Source organism: Lagenorhynchus albirostris, chromosome 15, assembly GCF_949774975.1.
Source record: "Lagenorhynchus albirostris chromosome 15, mLagAlb1.1, whole genome shotgun sequence".
Taxonomy (NCBI): Eukaryota; Metazoa; Chordata; class Mammalia; order Artiodactyla; family Delphinidae; genus Lagenorhynchus; species Lagenorhynchus albirostris.
Genome location: NC_083109.1, coordinates 53197681 through 53220396, shown reverse-complemented (window position 1 = coordinate 53220396; position 22716 = coordinate 53197681). Strand labels below are relative to the sequence as shown.

Genomic DNA, 22716 nt, shown 5'->3' with positions numbered 1-22716 from the left:
ACAAGCTACAAAATAATATTTGTAAAGTATGACTGCATTTTTGTAAAAAACAAATGCATACAGGAGAAAGTCTAGAAAATACACCCCACATGGTCAGAAGTGGTCACTTCTGGAAAAGGAGACTGAACTGGGAACATTCTGCTTGACAGATTCTGTGTAATCAGAACATTTTACTATAAGCATACATTACTGTTATAATCTTTAAATAGGCAAATCTGGGGAAAACGGCTAAAAAAAAAGGGAGGATGGCCAGGCCTCTGATGGCACAATGCTTGCAGCTGAAGGGACGCCTGTGTCTGGAGACGTCTTCAGCTGTCACAATTGCAGCAAGGGACATTCCTGACACCTGGTAGGCAGGGGCCAGGGAGGCTGCTCAACATCCCACAGAGCACAGGACAGTCTCTGCCAGAGAATGACCCAGGACCCAAATGTCAACAGCACCGAGGCTGAGAAACCCTGGTATAAAGGAGAAACCTGAGTTTGGTGCCAGAGTGTCTGTCACAACTCTAACACCTACCAACACCCGCTTCAATGCCCTCAGCTGGCAAGGACGTCATGCCAGGATGTAACAGCATCCTTCTGCTCTCCGTACAGCTTAACTTCCAGAACCTTCTATTTATGGCAAATCTTAGCCGTTTCCTAGCTACAGTAACGACTGATGAAGTTTCCATTTAAAAATACATGTAATAGGGCTTCCCTGGTGGCGCAGTGGTTGGGAATCCACCTGCCAATGCAGGGGACGTGGGTTCGAGCCCTGGTCCGGGAAGATCCCACATGCCGCGGAGCAGCTAAGCCTGTGTGCCACAACTACTGAGTCTGCGCTCTAGAGCTTGTGAGACACAATTACTGAGCCCGTGTGCCACAACTACTGAAGCCCGCGTGCCTAGAGCCCGTGCTCTGCAACGAGAGAAGCCACCGCAGTGAGAAGCCTGTGCACCGTAACCAAGAGTAGCCCCCGCTCGCCATAGCTAGAGAAAGCCCGCGCGCAGCAAAGAAGACCCAACGCAGACAAAAATAAAATAAATTCAAAATAAAAAATATAAAAATAAATAAAAATACATGTAATAGAGGGAGGAATTGGGGGTGACTGCTTAATGGGTGCAGGACTTCCTTGTGGGTGATGAGAACGTCCTGGAACTGCCCAGTGGTCACACACTATGAATGCACTGTCACTGACGTAAGTTTATACTGTGTGTATTCTATCACAGTAAAAAACACCTGTAAGAAAAACTGAGCTGATTTCAACAACATATTAGTGGGAATTCTCTTTCGGTCCAGGGGTTAGGAATCTGCACTTGCACTGCCGAGGGCCCAGGTTCGATCCCTGGTCAGGGAACTAAGATCCTGCAAGGTGTGTGGTGTGGCCCCCCACCCACCCAAAAAAAAGAACATCTTAGCTGAAGTGATAATCAGAAAAGGCAAAGATGAGGACGGGGTCCCAGGATAACAACACTGGACAGGCCCACCAGGCCACACACTGACAAGCCGAGGACGCAGGTTCCCTGATGCACTGAGGGAGCAAAGGGGGTGCCCTCGTGGAGCACCCAAGACTGGCTTACAAGTCAGGTGTGCGCTCAGGACAAGTGACCCAAACCGTTGGTGATACAGGACATCTGCAAACGCACAGGGGATGTTCCAGGGCCAAAATGCCAAGACTGGGTTATTTCAGAGGTCACCAAGCTGAGGTGCAGCCTCAGCCCAGCCGCCCCGCAGTCACCTGCCCTCCCAGCCCCTCTGCCCTAGGGGAGCTGCCCCATCCCATTCACATGAGGGTGGGTGGGACCAGATGCACCTGCCGGGCATCTGAACTGGGAATGTGTGCACGCGGGGACGGAACCATCCTGACGGCACGGGGCTGTGGGCAGGGGGCCCCCAGGACTGCTATTCAGCTTGGCCTTTGACCTCGAGGGCCCCACCCGGCTTCCAGAAGACCTGCCCTTCTCACGTGGTAAAACAGAGGGGGCTCCTGTTGCTCGACATCAAAGCGCTCTGACCAGCAAGCACACGTGGCCGGGAGTAACTACCAGGGCGTGGCCTTCACCGTCTGACATACCCGTGATCCAGAACCTTCCTGGCAATTCCCACACCACACCATACCCTGCTACCTCCAATCCTTCCCACTCATGTATTTCAGTAACATAAGACGTGACTACCCTCTGTCAAAAAAAACTGGAGAATTCAGCTACTTCAAAGAAGCCAGACATGAAAGGCCACATACTGTACAGTTCCATCCATATGAAATGTCCAGAACAGGTAAATCCAGGGAGACAGAAAGCAGGTTAGTGCCAGGGGCTGGGGCAGGAACAGGGATTAACTGTAAAGGGCATGAGGGATCCTATTGGGAGGATAGAAACATCCCCAAACTGGATTGTGGTCATGGCTGTGATCACAGATTTATTAAAAATCACTGAATTGAACACTTAAAATGGGTGAGTTTTATGATATATAAACTCTACCTTAATAACCTGTTTTTTTAAAAAAAACAAAATAATTCAGGGGTGTACACAGTATTGATACTCACACTGTACACATGTAGTGTGTTTGTGTGTGTCTCCCTTATACCAAGCTCCTTTGCAGAAATAACCACTGTCTTAAGCTTGACGGGGAACCTTCTCTGGCTTTCCCTCAAGGATTATGTACACATACATGTACCTGCAGAAGTGGTCTTGTGCACATCTGTGGCTGCCACATATGTGCGATTACATGGTATTTGTCTGTAATGTGCTCTTCTCCAAGCCCAGGAGGTGCTTCCACATCAGCATGTACAGCAGACATAAGCTCTGTCAGCTACTTTAAGGCTCACGACATCCCAGAACGGAGCTGGACTATGGTGCCCCCATTATGTATACAGGGGGTTCCCATGATGTCAGTGAACCAAGCGATACCTCCGTAATGGACATGTAGATTGTTTCCAATTTACTACTACAGACAGAGCTGCAGTGAGCACCCTCCACGTCGTGTAAATCACTGTCCTTAGCTACAGAACCACTGGGTGGGAGGCATCCTGCCATGCTGCAACCCCGTGGCCCTGACAACCATACCAGAGCCCATACGGAGCTTCTAACTGCTGCTGCTCCGTCCGGCCACGATCATCCAGTCCAGCCAATGCCTGTACCGACCACAATCCACAGCCCAGGTACCCCGACTGGGCACACAGACCTTGGTCAGCAGCCATTCCTGACACTTATCAACCATGTGAGGAATCTGAGTGAACAGGCCCCACTGTGCTTGCCCCCCTCCAAGGGAAGGTACTCGGGGAGGGGCCAGGGGAAAGGGGGGCCCAGCCAAGCTGTTACCTCATCATCCTTCCACTCCGAGAAATCGATCTTGAAGGAGGGCAGGGAGAACTGCTGGCTCACTCCCCGCTTGTAGTGGACAGTTTCGGACTGCAGGGCCGGGCTCTTGGGGGTGTACCTGAAAGGGCCGAGAGAGAAAGGACAGTGAGACAAACTCTCTGCCGCATCCCATTCTCCCGCATCCCATTCTCCCAGAGCCCATACCTGCCCAATTACTGTTACCTTTCCAGACTTGGCTACACCTTTCCACTAGGCTTTTATGGTTTGTTGACATTTTTGAATGAATACAGTACAAAAACGCACAGTGCAAAGTGACCCCCAGCCCTGGCCTCACGCGTGCTCCCAGCCACCTGCTTCTCTGCCCCGTCCACAACCCGTGTGTCACTCCTGGGAAAGCTGAGGCAGAATCACACCTGCATGAGCAGGTGTTTCTTCTTTAATATTCAAACAGCAGTCCACCTACAATCTGCTCCGACCACTCGTGTGCCCAAAGCTGTCCCACAGTCATCACAGATGGAGGTGCCGTGTTCTTGGGACACTGCATGGGTTCCACCATGGTTTTACTCTAATTGATTCAACCAGGCCCCCACTGGTGGACACCAGGCGGTCGCCAACATCTTGCTATTCCAAACAAAGCTTCCAGGACTCTCCTCTGCACACATCTTAACCACACATACAAGCATGTCCCCAGGATAAATTCCCAGGAAAGGAATGGCTGAGTCAAGCAGCACACACATTTTCAATCCCAGTAGGCTCTGGCATCTCCCTATATAGGAATCCAACCCAGGACCCTCACCCACCTCCCCACACCTGCTGTCCCTGGGGCCTCACTCAGTCTCTAGGACAAATGACACTCTCGAGGGCCTTGGCACGTCCGGCCTGAGACTGACACTGGGGGAGGGGCTGCTCTTACACGAACAGGGACTCACAGACCGAGCTCTCAGCCACCACTCCACCCCCGGATCAAATCTGGCCTCCGAGGGGTTTCCTCCGACAGGACGGAAGTGGGTGCGTTTCTGCCCATCCTGCCTGGGTCTGGCCTTACAGCCTGGAGGCAGGCCTGCCACGGTCATGCTGAAGTTGCAGATTTCAAACTTTTGGGGCCAGCAGGGCCCTATTTCAAATCAAAGCTCCGAAAGTTCAAATACACAATACAGACAGAAGCAGAACCACTGGGCCTGCTAGGCCCCACGGGGACTCACGCAGCCGTCCCATTCAGGAACTCCTCCACTGCCTGGCAGTAGATGGTGATGGCCACCCGGGCGTCGGCATCAAAGGTGAACTCCAGGCTGTAGAGGACTCGGGGCTTTTCACCGTCCTCAGTGGGGCTGTCAGCACCGTCCTTGTACCTGCCCGGGAGACAGAGGAACAGGGCAGGTCAGGGGCTGTGCCTGCGACGGTGTCTCCACCCCATACAGAACCCCCGCCCCCACAGGGACCCCAGAGTCAGCTGCCTGGCTGCATCCCACCTTCCTAGGAACGTGGAGGCCGTTCCCTGTTTGGACAACAAGGCCCAACAACGCAGGGTCCTCCTTCCCTTGTCTCCTGCTCACAGAAAGGGAGACTAGTCCTCTGGGTTTAGAAATGGCCTCGATCCCTCAAGTCTTCCGGGTTTGAGGAGGTTTCTCAGCCCACTGAGCGCCGGCTGGACTGCTCGAGGCAGTGGGGGTGTGCTGAGCGCCGTAGGGTGCCGAGCGGCATCCCTGGTCCCTGCCTGCCAGATGCCAGTAGCACCGCCCTCACCCACCCCCAGCTGTGACAACCAGGACTGTCTCCAGACCCGGCCCAACACCCCTGGGGCACAGGCGCCAGGCTGAGGCCCGGCTTAAGGCTAGAGTTCCACAGGCAGAACCTGCGGGCCCCTCCCCTCCCCCCGCCCCCCAGGGGCAGCTCTGGAATCGAGTCCTGATTCTACACAAGGGGGAGTAGGGCCCGGGGCCACTCTCTCCCAAGCACCAGGGGGCCCATGGGGGGCCACAGCGCGGCACAGGGCGGGGGGGGGGGGGAAGGGTTACCTCACGAGCCGGAGGGAGTCTTTGCGGATGTTCACCAGGCTCCTCAGTGTCTTCACAGGCTCATGGGGGGCAGGGGTGACGTAGGGAAACTAGGAGGGAAAGAGCAATTCCAGGTAACCCCCAGGGCATGGCGACGGAGGGAAAACAGGGCTTTATCAGAGCAATGGTCACAACCCTGCCTGATCATCCTGGGCCCTCGCACTGACCACAGGACAGTACTCCCCTCATCCACATCCAAGGAAACCACGGGCGACACGGCCAGCACGTGGGAGAGCCGGGACTGGAACTGCCCTGAGGATTCTGGGTCCCCAGTTGCAGGAAGGACCCTCAGCTGGGTCCCCGGGGCAGAGGTTAGGGTTGGGGCTCTCAGGCCACGTTCCTGGAGGTGGGACCTGTCGTCTCACTGCTGCCCTGAACAAGGCAGGCTCTCCACACAAGGACGATAGTCAATACAGATTTCGGAAGGGACTTGCGCCCACACAGGCACGCACGCACGCACACGCACGCACACACACACACACACATGGGTGTTGTAAAACTGGTGGTGTCTGGAAGGCTTGGGCACAGGGTCAGTCTCCTGCTGGTGACAACGCACTGAGTCTTAGCAGATGTTTTCACTGGGAAGCCGGGTAAAGGACACCCGGGGTCTCTCCATCACTTCTCACAACTGCAGGTGACCCTACGATGGTCTCAAGGAGAAAGTGACACAAGACAACAGATCTACAGGTGGCCTGCAGAGCCAGGTCCTGGGTCTGAGCCAAGGCTGCGAAGACATGGAAGGCAGGTTCTGCTCCTGCTGTCACAAACTCGGGAGGGTGGGGAGCTCAGTACAACGTGGAAGCCCCACTGGCCCCATGGGTGGGGGACCAGCACTCTGGGCCCCAGGCCAGTTAAAGGACCAAGACTTCATGTCAACCAGCTGCTCTACAGCTAAAACAGCCTGGAGACCCCTGGTCCAGGGGATAGCACCCCCACCAGGCCCAGGACTCAGCAGCCTTAGGGGACAGAGTCCAGTGTCTCGTGAGAGAGAGGGCCTCCTGCCTGGGCCCTTGGCCACGCAGGGGACCATTATCTCAAGATGCAAAACCCAGGCCCCTGCTCAGCAATCCCCCCACAGCCCTCTCTCTCTCTTTAGTCTCCATCCATCAAACATTCCCTTCTTTATTGCCTGCACCCCACATACTAAACAGGGCAGGGTCTGTCCTTCCAGCCCCTGGAAGAGTCCTAGGTACACAGCAGGTGCCAAATGTGCATTGAACAAAGGGACAGCAGTGTGTGGAGTGCACTCCTCTGGTGACTAGTGAGGGCGAACTTGTAAAAAAGAGTCCTGGCTGTTTGCGTTTCTGCTTTGGATCACATCTCTTGCCCACTGCCCTATGGAATGTGGATGTTCTTTTCTCTTTTTAAAGACAGCCATCCAAGAGGCCTGGGATGAAATCCAGAGCCTTCCTCAGCCCCACAGTCTGGATGTACTGGGTTCAGTAGCAGCTGCTCTGTACCCCAGGGACCAACCCTCGGCCATCCAGCCTCTAAGGGGGGACAGGCCTCATGCACACATCACATGCCCACGTCCAGATGGCACCTCCGCCCCGTTTGGGGAGACTCGGTGCCTGCTCACAGCCAGGGGCCTTGCCACCACTGCCCACGTGCCCAGTCCCACCGAGACCCACCTGGACTGGGCGATTGCCCAGGAAGTTCAGATCCATGTTCTCTCCAAAGAGGTAACCTTCAGGGTGGGGGGTGTCGAATTTCTCACCTCCCATGAAAAAGTGGGAGGCAAAGTAGTTTCCTGGTTAAAAAAGGAAACACAACTGTAGACGAGGAGGCTCAATACAGCCCAATGGGAGCATCTCATGGCCAAGAAGCTCAGCCTGAGAAAGGCCAGCTCCAGACACGGCCTCAGTCCCTCCACCTGGCCCGGGGCCTCTCCTCCCCACTCCTGGACTCATCCAGACCCCCGCTCCAATATCACTTCCTTCTGCAGCAGGTTGAACTGCGTCCCCTACAAGGACATGTCTCAGTCCTCACCCCTGGCACCTGTGACCTTGTATGGAAATAGGTACTTTGCAGATGGAATCCAGTTAACAGGAGTCAGACTGGATGGGGGCCCCTAAACCCAGTGACTGGTGTCTCCATAAGAGAAAGAGGGAGATGTGCACACAGACACACACAAAGGGAAGAAAGCTGTCTGACAACAGAGGCAGAGATGGGAGTGACGCGGCTACAATCAAGGAGTGCCTCGAGCCTCCAGAAGCAGGGAGAGGTGGGAAGGAGCCTCCCCTAGAGGCCTCAGAAGGAACCAACCCTGTGGACACCTAGATTCTGGACTTCTGGCCTCCAGAACTGTGAGAATAAATTCTGTTATTTTAAATCACCCGGTTTGTGGCACTTCGTTACAGTGGCCATAGGAAACGAATACACTTTCTCTGACCCCCAGACTAAATCAGCCTCCCTACCCCAAATCCGAGCCCTGAGAACTTTTTCACCTCAGTGCTGACCACAGTTTACAACTGTGTGAACCTGAGTTATTTCATTTCTATCTGACTCCCCTCCATGAAGACTGAGGCTATACGTCCCTGGCACACTTAGGCACTGAATTCACGTTTCTTGTAAAAATAGATGGCTACAAGGCATCGGACATGGGTCAGCTTCAAAGAACTGAGCTCACAGCCTTGCTGGGGAAACACTAGAAGTACCGCCTCCCCCAAGCTTCCTGATCTGATACTTGCCCACTGTCCCTCGCTTCTCACTGGCACAGAGAAAGGCCAGGTAACCAGAGGGCCCTGTGAATTTTGTGGACCAGAGTGAATTCTGGGCCCCTTGAGCTTTGGTGGGCGCCGTGCATGGATCTGTGTGTCCTTCCTGAGAACCACAACCCCAGTTACACGGGACACAGCCTTGGCTGCCTAGGCCGGGAGGCCCAGAACCAGGAGTACAGCCTGGTGGCTCTTGACTGAAGGGAACATAGCCAGGACATATCAGGCCAGGGCGTAACCCCAACCCACGTGTGGACCAGGAACCAGACAGAGCCAACTGCAGTGAGAGAAAAAGAATAAAGTGGTGACTAGTTAAATAAATACAATACTCCTGATTTTATGGAACACCATATAATAGCTGCTAAAGAGGGTCAAACAGACCTGGATACTGACACAGAAAGATGCTCACAGAATATTTGTTGGATGCATTCCAGAACCCCTTTTGAGAGGTAACTGCACACTTAGGCGTGCATGATGCAAGTTGTGAGTACACAGAGAACGGTCAAAAGGACGCACCCAAAGAGCTGCTGAGAAGTCAGTCGGGACCAGGTGCGGCATGGACAAAAGCCCAGACGTTCTGCTCCATGTTAGATCTTTTCACTGAACACGAACCACTCGTGGTGCACTTATCAGAATAAAAAGACTAAGTGTGATGCAGGGAAGCACCTGGGCCCTTCCAAAATCACCTGGGATTTGCACTCAGTCCCGTCTACCGCACTGAGAGCATCAGTGGATTTTAATGTGCAAAGGCTTTAAAAAGGTGGTTGTTCCCACAGTGGCCCTATTGGGGTGGGGCACAGGCGGTCTCTGGACCTGTCTCTGGACAGGTGGGCCTGTAACCCACCCAACCTTGAGCCCGAATCACAGGGCAGTTGAGAAGGGTGTCAGCTGGGAGCTCTGGGGGAAGCCAGCTCAGAGCCACCTGGTCCGCCAGGACTACGATAGGCCGTGACAATGTCACACAGCACAGCTGACAAGCAAAGTCACATGCACTAGGCTCTATGACAAGTCAGGGCCGCAGTGGCATGTGACAGAGGGTGCAAGAAAGCCCAGCGGCTGCCTGGGCCCCACCCTGCCAGGACCTCCACACTGCTCACAGGCCCTGAGGTGGATCCAGAGGCTGCACAGCACTGGTCTGGAGGGAAGGTTCCAGGCGAGGCGGAACTAGGCCTGGGGCCCAGCCATCCTTGCAAAGCCCTCCAGGAATAGACAGACCCCTGGCCCGGAAAATCCTGCTCCAACCTCGCCCTGGGGGGACCCCAAGGCCCAATCACATTACGTCCAACAAATCTCCAGAATTTCCGCTCCACAAGCAGAAAGTGGGTGAGGAGGTTCTCCTCTAAGAAGGCCCCATGTTCTCACCTCCTGGTATTCATGTCTCTGGGGAAACTTCTCAGACTGAACAGGGCTGACCTGTGTAACCAGCAGGACACTGTGGAATTGACGGAGTGGGACTTCCAAGGCTCTGGGGGAGGAAGCCGGCTGCCGTGCTGGACACTCAAACAGCCCCGTGAAGGGGTCCATGTAGTGACAAACTGAGGCCTCCAGCCACTGGCCAGCACCAACCTGCCAGCCCTGCGAGGGAACCACGTGGGAATCAGACCTTGTAGCCCAGCTGACGGCAACCTCAAGGGAGACCCTGAATCAGAACCCCCCAGCGAAGCCACTCCCAAATTCCTGACCCACAGAAACCGTGATAATAAGCATTTATTGTTATAAATGGCTAAAATTTGAATTTGTTACTCAGCAAGAGATAACTAACATGATGGGCTTCGAAATCCAGTCTGAGTGACCCCCTCTGGGCTCCTGAAAATAACATTTTTCTGTGGCCACCACGCTGCTCAACACCACCACCATCTACTGCTGGAGTCCTGCAATCCACTCCCCGGTCTCCCCACTTCCACAGCCCCAAAGGCTGTTTCCCACATCCCAGTGCTCATAATGAGGGGCCTTCTGATGCCTCCCTAATCACACCAAAACAAGTCCCAGACTCCTCCCCATGGCTTGCGGCGGACCCTGCCAACCCCGTCCGTAACCCCAGGGTCTCTGTACTTGCTGTTTCCTCTGCTTATGAAGTTCTTCCCCAAGAGTCTGCCTTGATCTTTAGACCTCACGTGTCCTCCTCAACAAGGCCTCTTCTGATCATTCTTTTCAAAATTTGCAACTTCCGCCCTCCCACCCTGCCTGCTGACCCCCCACTCCCAGCCCCCTTCCCTGCTTTATTCTCCTCCACAGCTCTGCCCACAACCTGACGATACACAGGAGGCCTGCACGTCTTAGTGTAGTTTTAAGCTTTAATAACTTCAGAGGTATAAATGCTACAAACGGAAACCTCCGGATTAAGAGGCAACGGATGAGGGGTTTTTTTGGGGGGGGCTAGGTTTTTTTGGGGGAGGCTTTAACTGTTTCTTTTCTAAATTAATGCATATTGCCTTTTTTTTTTTTCATGTTTGGCCACACCTCGAGGTTTGTGGGATCTTAGTTCCTGGACCAGGAATCAAACACGCACTCTTGGCAGTGAAAGGGCGGAGTCCTAACCACTGGACCACCAGGGAATTCCCTAACGTGTATTGCTTGAAAACAAGAAAAATTATTTTTAAAAGACTGGAGGGGGATTTCCCTGGTGGCGCAGTCGTTAAGAATCCGCCTGCCAATGCAGGGGACATGCGTTCGAGCTCTGGTCTGGGAAGATCCCACCTGCCGTGGAGCAACTAAGCCCGTGCACCATAACTACTGAGCCTGCACTCTAGAGCCCATGAGCCACAACTACTGAGCCCACGCACCTAGAGCCTGTGCTCTGCAACAAGAGAAGCCACTGCAATGAGAAGCCCGCGCACTGAAACGAAGAGTATCCCCACTCGCCGCTACTAGAGAAAGCCCACGCGCAGCAACGAGGACCCAACGCAGCCAAAAAAAAAAAAAGACTGGAGACATGGGACAAGAATGTTAGAGCAGTGACCATAAAAATCACAAAACTGGAACCGCGTTCTGGAAAAACCACGGATCGTACATTTTAAAAGGGTGAAGTTTGGGCTTCCCTGGTGGCGCAGTGGTTGAGAGTCCGCCTGCCGATGCAGGGGACACAGATTCGTGCCCCGGTCCGGGAAGATCCCACATGCCGCGGAGCGGCTGGGCCCGTGAACCATGGCCGCTGAGCCTGTGCATCCGGAGCCTGTGCTCCGCAACGGGAGAGGCCACACAGTGAAAGGCCCGCATACCGCAAAAAAAAAAAAGGGTGAAGTTTGTAGCATGTGAATTATATCTCAACAAGGCTGTTATTATGAACTGGAAGCACTTCAGTTGTCAGCTGGTAAATCATCAACAAATTTTTTTGGTATTAGATCTTTATATGATCTTTCTATTTTTTGGCAAGTAACTTGGAATTAGATGCTATTGCTAAATCAAACCCCTGTTAATTCCCATCTACTCTATTTATGTGAACAAAGTTTCTTAACTTAAAATGAAAAACAGAACTAGAAGTGCTGTTGAGCCGTCTCATTCCAGCAACAGGTTCTATTCAACTGTGACTACATGAATTAACTGGGGGGAAAGCAGCCTATCCACTGACTTAAGAGATATATGTTCAATTTTTTTTTTTTTTACTATTTATGTTTGTTATTTATAAAAACTGTAGGGACTTCCCTGGCGGTCCAGTGGTTAAGAATCCGCCTTCCAATGCAGGGGACGCGGGTTCCATCCCTGGTCAGGGAACTAAGATCCCACGTGCCGCAACTACTGAGCCCGCACACCACAACAAAAGAGGCTGTGGGCCACAACAAAGATCCCGAGTGTCGCAACTGAGACCTGATGCAGCCAAATAAATAAAAATAAACATTAAAAAAAAAAACTGTAATATTTGTGATGTTTTGACCAACTGGTTATTTGTAATGGCCACTCAAACCAGGAGAAAAATTCTCCCTTTTAAGATTCTAATTTCAATTTATGTACATATTTTGGTTGCATACAATATAGGGACCAATAAAAGACTTTCAAGCATAAAAAGTTGGAAACACCTCACATGCTCGATAAGGAAATGGTCCAACACACCGTGGCAGTGACAGGATGGAATCAAACATCAGGTAAAGGAGGGAGCGGGGTCTCCGAGTATCAGCACAGAGCAGGTGCAGAACCAACACAACTCAAACACGGAGGACGTGAAAACATATCACAACGCAGCCCTACAGCGCAGATGGTGGGACCCCACATTTGGAGGAGGAAGAAACCAACGTGGGGAGGACATGCCTGAGTCCACAATATGAAAAATGTAAACTGTGGACTCTGAATGGAGGGCATTCCCTATATTCCTCTCCGTATTTTCCTGTATGTTTTTAGATGCTCACACTTTTTAAATATTTATTTATTTATTGGTTGTGTTGGGTCTTCATTGCTGCACGCAGGCTTTCTCTAGTTGCGGTTAACGGGGGCTACTCTTCGTTGCGGTGCACAGGCTTCTCATTGCAGTGGCTTCTCTTTGCTGTGGAGCACAGGCTCTAGGTGCGCAGGCTCCAGTAGTTGTGGCTCGCGGGCTCTAGAGTGCAGGCTCAGTAGTTGTGGTGCACGGGCTTAGTTGCTCTGCGGCATGTGGGATCTTCCTGGACCAGGGCTCAAACGTGTGTTCCCTGCATTGGCAGGCGGATTCTTTTTTTTTTTTTTGCGGTACGCGGGCCTCTCACTGTTGTGGCCTCTCCCGTTGTGGAGCACAGGCTCCGGACGCGCAGGCCCAGCGGTCATGGCTCACGGGCCCAGCTGCTCCGCGGCATGTGGGATCTTCCCGGACCGGGGCACGAACCTGTGTCCACCGCATCGGCAGGCGGACTCTCAACCACTGTGCCACCAGGGAAGCCCTAAATGCTCATATTTTAACGAAAGGAACTTTTAAAGGAGGAATGTGCATCCTAGGGAACTGGCAGCAGCTCCCAGGTGTGTGCCTGTGTGTGTACAGGTGTATCGTGCATACGTGTATGTGTGGATAGGTGTGTGTATATCGAAATGTGTGTGGTGTGTATGTGCACATGCATGCATGTGTTGTGCTTGTGTGTGCATGCATCTGTCATGTACACATGTATACGGTGTACATGTGTTGTGTGCATGCATGTGCATCTGTGTGTGCACACTTTGGAACCAAGAGGAGCAGGCAGGGCTATGAAGAGGAGAGAGGGAAAGAGAAAGACAAGACAACCGAGGGGGAGAAACAAAAAGGAAGACCTGGAGATGGGAAGAGAAGAGAAACCACCCCCACAGCCCCCAGGCTCTTCTTCCATGCCCCCGAGTCAGTGCCCCAGCCTGGGTTCCCCACAGAACCCATTGAGAGGGGATGGAACCTGCCCCCACTTTCCATGTGAGAAACTGAGGTCAGAGATCACCAAGCTAGTGATGGAGTCACGGCTCAAACCTGCCGACACCAAGCCTACCGTGTGTCTTTTTTTTTAATTAATTCATTTATTTATTTATTCTTGGCTGCGCTGGGTCTTCGCAGCTGCGCACGGGCTTTCTTTAGTTGTGGCGAGCGGGGGCTACTCTTTGCCACAGCGCGGTTTGACAGACAGGGGACGGCAGTCAGTGGTGTCACTGCCGGTCACACATAATGAGCCACGTGAGAAGGGCGTCTCAATTGTGAAATCCTTCCAGAGGGCCTGCCAGAGGACACGGGTCCTGATTTTGACCTAGAAGCCCCAGCTACCTGGCACAACCCACTCCAGTACTCCAGAGCCTCAGAGGAGCCATCCTCAAACTTTATGGCTAGTATGTGGGTTCCTCAAAAAATTAAAAATAGAACTGCAATATGATCTAGCTGTCCCACTTCTGGGTATTTACCCAAAGGAAACAAAAACACTAATTCAAAAAGATATATGCATCCCAATGTTCACTGCGGCATTATTTATAATAGCCAAGGTATAGAGGCAACCTAAGTGTTGTCAATAGATGAATGGATAAAGAAGATGTGATATATATATATATATATAGATAGATATATAGATATACATATAATGGGATAGTACTGGACCATAAATAAAATGCAATCTTGCAATTTGCAACAACACGAATGGACCTAGAGGGTATTATGCTAAGTGAAATGAGTCAGAGAAAGACAAATACCACATGAACTCACTTAAGTGTGGAATCTAAAACACAAAACCAAACAAACAAAACAAAACCAGACTCATAGATATAGAGAACAAACAGGTGGTTGGCAGAGGGAGGGGGCTGAGTGAAATAGGTGAAGAGGATTAAGAGGTACAAACCTCCAGTTATAAAATAAGTAAGTCATGGTGATGTAATGTACAGCATAAGGAATATGGTCAATAATATTGTAATAACTTTGTACAGGAACAGATGGTTATTAGACTTGCCATAATGTGTGCAAGTGTCAAATCACTATGTATCAACAGTACAAAACTAACATAACATTGTATATCAACTATCTATCTATATATTTATAAATACACATATTGCTTTCACCCGTCTTATTTTTTTCTTTTCCATTATAGTTTATTACAAGATATTGAATATAGTTCCCTGTGTTATACAGTAGGACCTTGTTATTCTATTTTATACACATTAGCTTGCATTTGCCAATTCCAAACTCCTGATTTATCCCCCCCACCAATTTCCCCTTTGGTAACCATAAGTTTGTTTTCTATGTCTGTGAGTCTGTTTCTGTTTCATAGATAAGTTCATCTGTGTCATATTTTAGATTCCACATATTAGTGATAATTAGTATGTTTTTATACCTCACTTAATATGATAATCTCTAGGTCCATCCATGTTGCTGCAAATGGCATTACTTCATTCTTTTTTATGGCTGAGTAATATTCCATTGTATGTATGTACCACACCTTCTTTATCCATTCATCTGTCAATAGACATTTAGGTTGCTTCCATGTCTTGGGTATTGTAAATAGTGCTGCTATGAACACTGGGGTGTATGTATCTTTTCAAATTAGAGTTTTCTCTGGATATATGCCCAGGAGTGGGATCACTGGATCATATGGCATCTCTATTTTTAGTTTTTTAAGGAACCTCCATACTGCTTTCCATAGTAGCTGGACCAATTTACATTCCCAGCAACAGTGCAGGAGGGCTCCCATTTCTCCACACCCACCTCCAGCACTTGTTATTTGTTACATCAACTATACTTTAATTTTTTTTAATTATGGCTAAAACAAATCCATGTCTCTGTCCCCTCTGTGCTGTCGCAGCCAAGGGACACTCGGGCTCAGACAGCTCACCTCCTCTCTGCCCTACTTATGGGTGTCCCAGTGACCTGGATGACAAACAGATGAACAGCCACCAAAACAAAGACCAAGAGTGCCCTTCCCGGGAGGCTCCCAGCGTCCCCTCAACTGGCTGTTTTCCTTTACATAAGTCAGGCGTGGAAGAACAAGTCAGGTGTAAGGCAGACACATGTTCATCATCTTCCAGGATGAGGAAAATCAAGGCTGTTTCTGTGACGGCCTGTGGAGGTGGAGGCAGAGAGGTATTGCCCCTTCCTCACGGGCCACAGAGCGAGCCGAGCAGACTTCTGGGGTTCCTTTCTGCTTTGTGTGTTCCACTTTTACACGTCTAGCTGTGCGCATGTGTGTGATGATCATCATTTACAAATGAAAACTGGAAACATTCTAGTTGCTTAAATGAACTAACCCTGCTAAAAGAGCCAGGTGCCAGGACATGCAAAGATCTCCCTGAGATCAGAGTCAAAAGGCAAAGTGTTGGTCAGCATAGAGAGCACAGATGGACTCTAGGGGAAAGAAAGGGTCAGGCAGGATCCATGCCAAACAGACAGGAATCTCCGAGGAGGCGGGGAGAGAGCGGGACAGTAAACCATGCCCTCAATGTTCTCCCCAAGAACATTGGCTATGCACCCGGAGTTCTATTTTTTTTAAATAAATTTATTTATTTATTATTTATTATTATTTTTGGCTGCATTGGGTCTTCGTTACTGTGCATGGGCTTTTCTCTAGTTGTGGCGAGCAGGGGCTACTCTTCATTGCGGTGCACCGGCTTTTCATTGCAGTGGCTTCTCTTGTTGCAGAACATGGGCTCTAGGTGCACGGGCTTCAGTAGTTGTGGCACACGGGCTCAGCAGTTGTGGTGCATGGGCTTAGTTTCTCCGTGGCATATGGGATCTTCCTGGACCAGGGCTCGAACCCGTGTCCCCTGCATTGGCAGGCGGATTCTTAACCACTGTGCCACCAGGGAAGCCCTAGAGTTCTATTAAAACCTGAGTTTATCAAGAGACCAGAGTTTGGAACCCTGCTATAGAGTGAATGTTCGTATCCCCCAAAATTCACATGCTGAAACCTAAGCCCCAATGTGATGGAGTTAGGAGGTGGGGCCTTTGGGAGGTGATCCTGCCTGATTTACCCAAATCTCCCAACCTCTGAAACACCCACAACAGAAAGAAGCTGGGCAGGACAGGTGCCACCCAGCATCCCTGTGGGGACAGCCACCACTACGACCACCACAGCCACAGGGCAGCTCCATGGCTTCATCAACTCCTGGTTTCCCCCAAGAGCTGAGTGAAGAGCCATCGTCAGAGGCGGAGCTCCTGCAGCAGGGCATCCTCAGACTAGACGCCGTTCCAGGTGGTCCCTTAAAACGCAAATGAGATGTCTGCACACAACCCGGGACCCCTTCAGAGCTCCCACCTGCACCCCGACTCCTCAGGGGTTCACAGGCCTGAGCCCCTCACCTCCCACCTCCAGTCTCAGCAGCGGCCCACCTTCCTTCCAAGTCCTTCCTACACAGCAGTGCCTCTGGCCTCGAGGTCTCTGCGGGCTGATCCTCTGCCCACACTTTCACACCCCAACTGTCCTTGGCTCACCCCGTGCATTGCTCAGACCTCCATGTGCTCAGAGAGGCCTTTGCTCAGCACCCACAGCATGCAGAACACGGAGGGACCCCCACGCAGATGACCCTCACCTCTCCTCGACCCAGGAGCAGGACTGTGCATCTTGGAGATGGAATGCCCACATCCCCAGAAGCCCCACGAGGCCCAAGGGCCGTCTGTCTCAGGAACATGGGATCCCAGTGCCCTTTCCAGCGCAGTTTCAGGTAACCCAGGCTCCCCGCCTCACACTCCAGACACTCTGGACCAGGGACACTGATGTTATCCTCAAGGGCAAACATGCCTTGCTCAACCCACGGGCTAGGCTCCGGCTCATCACTCTGCAGACGCTTATTCTGCTCTGCGCTGCCCACCTCACCGCATCATCTCCCCGCCCTGTCCCGGATCCCAGAGCTCTCTCCATCCTCTCTGGCCCAATGGGTTGCTCCTGCCTTGCAACTCCCCGGAGGCCTCCCGTGCCCTCCTGGCAGGCCTTTGCCCAACTCTCTGCATGGTGTTGATCCCGACAAGCCCAGTAATCACTACCCTGGCCTGGACACAGCAGGAGCCCAATGAAGGTGGATGAATGACACCTTTATTCCTATGTGACAGTCATGGAAACTGAGGAACAGAGAGGTCAAGGAACTGCTCAAGCCACACTACCAGTGAGAGGTGGTGTCCTCATTGACAACCCATGCTGACCCAGAGCTGCGTCCTCAACGACGCCAGCCCAGCCAGTGTTTTCAACCCACCAGGCAATTTTCCAATTCTCAGCCGACACTGCCCGGGTGGCCTACAAACTTAGTTCAATCCTGACACCATGTACCTGGACACAGTTGACACTGTCAGATCCCACAAGATAAGGGCTCAGCCCATATGACTGCAAACCCCTACCCCACTTCAGACGCCAATCACAGGTTCAGGTGATCGATCACCTATGCTCCTGACCCACCAGCTATAAATCAAAGGTTCCCAGGACCCCCTTCTCGGGTCCAATTAATTTTCTAGAGTGTCTCAGAGAACTCAGGAAAAGAGTTCATTTGCTAAATTATCAGTTTATTACAAAAGGATACAACTCAGGAACAGCTGGATGGAAGGGATGCACAGGGCAAGGCACGTGGGAAGGGCTGCGGAAATTCCATGCCCTCCGAGTGTGCCACCCTCCCAGCACCTCCACATTGTTCACCAACTGAGAAGCGCTCCAAACCTGGCCCCTCTGAGTCTTTTTGGAGGCTTCATTACATAGATAAGACCGATTACATCATTGGCCACTGTCCATCATCTCAATCTCCAGCCCTCTTCAGCTCATGGCTGGCTCCACCGGCAACTAGCCCCCAACCTCAGGTGCTTTCCAAAAGTCACCTCATTAGTATAAACTCAGGTGTGGCTGAAAGGGATCTGTTAAGAATATCAAAAGACACCCATTTCACATTATCACTGATCCCTTAGGAAATTCCAAGGGTTTGAGGAGTTCTGTGCCAGAAACGGATGAAGACCAAATTTGTATTTCTTATTATAAATCACGATACCCCCGCCGGGTAAACCGTGATATGGACAAAGACACCCTAGGGCCCCCTTCCAAGAAACACAGGTGGCCCTGGAACCTGGGCACCGGGTGTGGCTTCGCTCAGCTGCCTCCATCATTCCCACTTGCGTGGAGGGGAGCGGGGAAGGTGAGAAGTCTGGGAACAGTTCATTGATTCCACTGGCCAAAAATTCTTCTCATTTTACCACAGCACAGATATTCCGGGTTACCAGCTTCCTGACATCCGCTGCCACTAAGCCCCAGCTGGGCCTGAACAACAGGGAATCAGGATGTCACTGCCCTCAGAGAGGGCCGATCTCGGGGAAGCATCTCCAGGCCCATGAGATCACTCCGCCAGGTGAGAGACAGCCCCTTGGGCTAAGAGGTTGTTCCCAAACAGTCTAAGGAGACTGACACCCGGGGCCCACCCCCCGTAATCACGCAGCTCAGCGATTCCCCTGGGTCGCGTTCACACATTGCACAGAATAGCTTCTCTGCTCCCCACACTCAGGCTGGGGGACTCAGCGCAGCCCAACCTCTCTGAGCCTCAGTGTCCCCATTTGTAACACGAGGCCTCGGTGAACACCACGGGCTGCAGACTACAGACAGAGGGCTGCTGGGGATGCCCTAAGGATAAAAGGAGCCGATTATGCAAAGGAGCTTTACACAGGTGACAAGACACCTGATAAACCTCCCTGCCGTGTGAAAGGCTTACCAGAGCGACACAGCAAGTAAAAAGCTTGCACCTCCTCCCCGCCCATGGAGGGAAGAACAGTGAGCTGAGAACAGCTCTGACCAAGCAAGGACTCTGCTTTGCTGAGTTCCTGGAAGGGGCTGCAGCCGCCTCTTTTGTGGGGAGGGGTCCTCCCCAGCTTCACCCCTTTTCTGGACACAGCCTCCGCCACTGGTGGGCCCCAGCTGCCACCAGAACATGCAGCTCCTAGCCCCTGGACACGGCTGGTTGGCCGCAGCGAACACCAGACTGTGCTGGGCCATCCCCACATTCCCCTCCACCCCACCCCGGGAACTGGACCCAAGACCACGGGACTCGGTCCTTGAGGGCCTCCGGTGGGTGAAGTCAGCTCTATGCCTGTCACAGCAGCATGACACTGAGGCCAGAGAGGACGGGGCTCTGTGTTCTGCTTCTCCTGGCTTCCGGTGCTTGGTTCCCCATCCTGAGTTCCAGAGACGCTACCCACCAGACTACAGTGCATTCCATTTCTGCCTAAGAGAGTTGGCATAAATGCCACAGACAGTCAATCTCCAAAGAATTCAAAATGTAATAAAAAGCACTTAGAAAAGCACTCCTGCAAGTAAGTGAGACAAGAGAGACAATCCAATATTTTTTTTAAAAAACTGCAAAAGACCTCACAAAAAGAGGAAGAGAAATGAATGGTGCCCAGCCTCACTGGTCATCAGGGAAAAATAAATTAAAACTACCACAAGACATCCATGGCTAATATTTAAGAGAAAAGCAACAGAATTGAACAGACAGACAGACAGACAGACACACACACACACACGACACCAGCCAGCACTGGTGAGAACACAGAGCCCCTGGAACTCACGCTCTGCTGATGGGAGCATGAACGGGCTCAACCCGCCACAACATTGTAAAAGCTGTGGACTCCGCACACGCGCACCCGAGGGTGCCAGACCCACTGCCAGGTATGAAAACAGACCCAAAGAGATGGGTATCTGGGATTGTCAAGATGAGACACAGAAAGTAGAGTGGTGGCTGCCAGGGGCTGGGGGAGAGGGCAATGGGAGTTACTGTTTAATGGGGACAGAGTTTCAGTTTCACAAGAGGAAGACTTATGGGGATGATGGTGCAGATGACTACACAGCAGTGTAAATGTACTTAATGCCTCTGAACTGCACACTTAAAATGGGTAAAATGGTAATTGTTATGTGGAATTTACCACAATTACTTTTAAAAGTGAAAAAAATAAAATGGACCCAAAGAAATCAGACTCCTGGGAACCAAAGCCAGTCACAAGAGTGTCCACCCAGCATCATTCATGAGAGCCCAAACCGGAAACTCCCCGAGTGCTCTCCACGTGAGCTCGTGGATGAACACACGGTAGCGCCAGCAGACACTAGGATGTCACGCAGCAGAGACAGCCCCACTGACAGCGTCCACCCTCTCATCCCCCAACGTGCAGCCGAGAGCATCCACTTCTGTTTATATCAAGTTCAGAAACAGGCAAAACTCACCTCCACTGGAGTCCAGAGGGGGCCTCCCAGGGAGGAGGGGGCAGAGATTGGGGAGGGGCACCGGGGCCTTTGAGGGCTGCTACTCTTCTATTCCTTCAACACGCCCACCTGGTGATGGTTCATCAAGCGGAAGCTCCTGACCTGTACGTCTCCTTGATATGTTACACTTTGGCTGTACATGTACATACGTGCATACACCACACGTTTTCTACAGCACTGAACTGAATACAATTCCTTCTTTCGATTCACCCCTAAAGCACTGCGGGCATCTGGTCACTCAGGACTATCACAGGGGCAGGAGACCCGGGTAACAGAATGCGGCAGTTATCAGAACAGTGGACCCCCCCAGAAGGCCTGCTCTGCGGGTGCCGGGCCCCCAGAATCAAGCCAACGCTGAGTAGGATGAAAGGATGAGGAAATGGGTTCTTTGCAAGCACTGCACACACAGGGGTAGACAGATTTTCCCGTGTCAGTCATTCCCAAGCCTCTACCTCTCCTCCCAGCTCGGAGAGAGCCGGCCATGATTTCTAGACAGCGAGTGGCCCCCCCATGCTGCTCCACACCACTGGCTTGTCTGCAAACAGCAGGGGTGCGGGCCAGGCGGCGGCTGGGCCTGGCTCCCCCAGCTCTGGGGAGCTGGGCAGACGCGGGGACAGCTGGCAGAACTGAACAAGTGCACTGTTATTCACTGAGCCTGAGTCCGACGCTGTGTGGGTGGCATGTGTGGCATCACTGCCCTGCGTTTTACAGGACAACACAGAAACGTGAGGCCTGATGGCTGTACCTGACCACATGGAAACACGCATGGGAAACGCCCACTGGACGTGGCCCCGTGCCAGCGTCTGGCCGCCGGCACCGGACTTGGGAGGTGAGGCAGGCAGCAGTGGTCACTGCCCGCAGGGTCATCCAGGAAGTGCAGGACGTTCCCAGGAAACTGCCAGGCCCCTGAAAAACACAGGCTCGGCTGGACCAGGGCTTAGTCCCTCCCTGCCAGCTCCCGTGGACTCACAGAGTCAGGACTGAAAGGGGCCCGGGAGCAAGCAACCGGCTCAAGGCCACAGGGCAAGTCACTGGCATGGGGCCGCTGGACTCTGAATCCAGTGCTCTGCTGTGGCTCTACAGGCGGGTGGGGGCAGAAGACCCCTCGAGGCGGGCTCACTCTCACAGTGCTGAGCTAAGCTCTGCCTGTGCCCACCCTGCTGGTGGAAGGGTGTGTTGTCAGCACAGCGAAGGCCACCTCAACTGTGAGGATGAAAACACACGCGCACACACCCCCCTTTGATGCTGGACAGCTGGGCCCTCCGCACCACGACCGACCTCCTGGCACCAGAGGAAAGGCCTGCCAGCCGGCTGGCCAGCCTAACCAGCACAAGCCCGGCTTCTTCCACTGACCAACAGGAGAGTGCAGCAAAGCCCAGGAGCTGGGCGAAGGATGCAGGGACCTCCGGGTGCTCAAAACCCCGAGGGCAGGCGACACAGCAAACCTCAGCTCCAGTGGCCACAGGGCCCAAGTGCCCACCGCAGGCTTCTAAACCCAAGCAACTGGCTTCTCCTTCAGGGAGACAGGTCCTCAGACGCCCACCCACCATGGCCAACTTAAAGGGTTTTTGTTTCTGCTGTTCTGCTGTTGTTGTTTTTACCTAAAATGTAACAACTGAAATTCCGAAAATACAGCTTATTTATACAGCTCTTACAATGATAAAATCCAAACCGAATTCACGTGAGCAGAAGCACAGAACTAGTTCTGCTATGTGAACGGGCACAGGTGGAACAATGCCGGCGATGATGGTGCAGGACTCTGAGCACGAAGGTGAAACCCCCGTGTGCAGGTGGAGCCCTTTCCCCACACCCCACCCCTCTGCCACTGACCCTGGGGCTCGGAGCACAAGCTCACTGCCTAGGGACAGTGATGGGGCCCAGGGACCCGGAATGTCCCCAGTGACAGAGGACGCCCTCGGTGACACAAAAAGTCCTCCCTCGTCTTACAACACCTGCCTCGGTTCTTTCCTTCAGGCATCAATTATCCAGAGTCAGCAAGGCCCCACTTCAGAAAGGGCAAAACCAACACAGGCGGCAGCAC

The 22716-nt window shown here is 52.4% G+C and overlaps 1 protein-coding gene across 7 annotated transcripts in view; it reads right to left on the bottom strand.

Annotated features, from left to right (window-relative positions):
• MGRN1 (mahogunin ring finger 1) overlaps window positions 1-22716 on the bottom strand; it is a 58929-nt gene that overhangs the window by 25067 nt on the left and 11146 nt on the right. For all 7 annotated transcript variants that reach the window (XM_060124675.1, XM_060124673.1, XM_060124674.1 and 4 more), the window contains 4 exons: window positions 6982-7100; window positions 5312-5400; window positions 4499-4645; window positions 3297-3414 (listed from right to left, as the gene is read on the bottom strand). In XM_060124675.1, the coding sequence (XP_059980658.1) occupies window positions 3297-3414; window positions 4499-4645; window positions 5312-5400; window positions 6982-7074 (447 nt within the window). In that variant the 5' untranslated portion in view covers window positions 7075-7100. The remainder of the gene's footprint in view (window positions 1-3296; window positions 3415-4498; window positions 4646-5311; window positions 5401-6981; window positions 7101-22716) is intronic.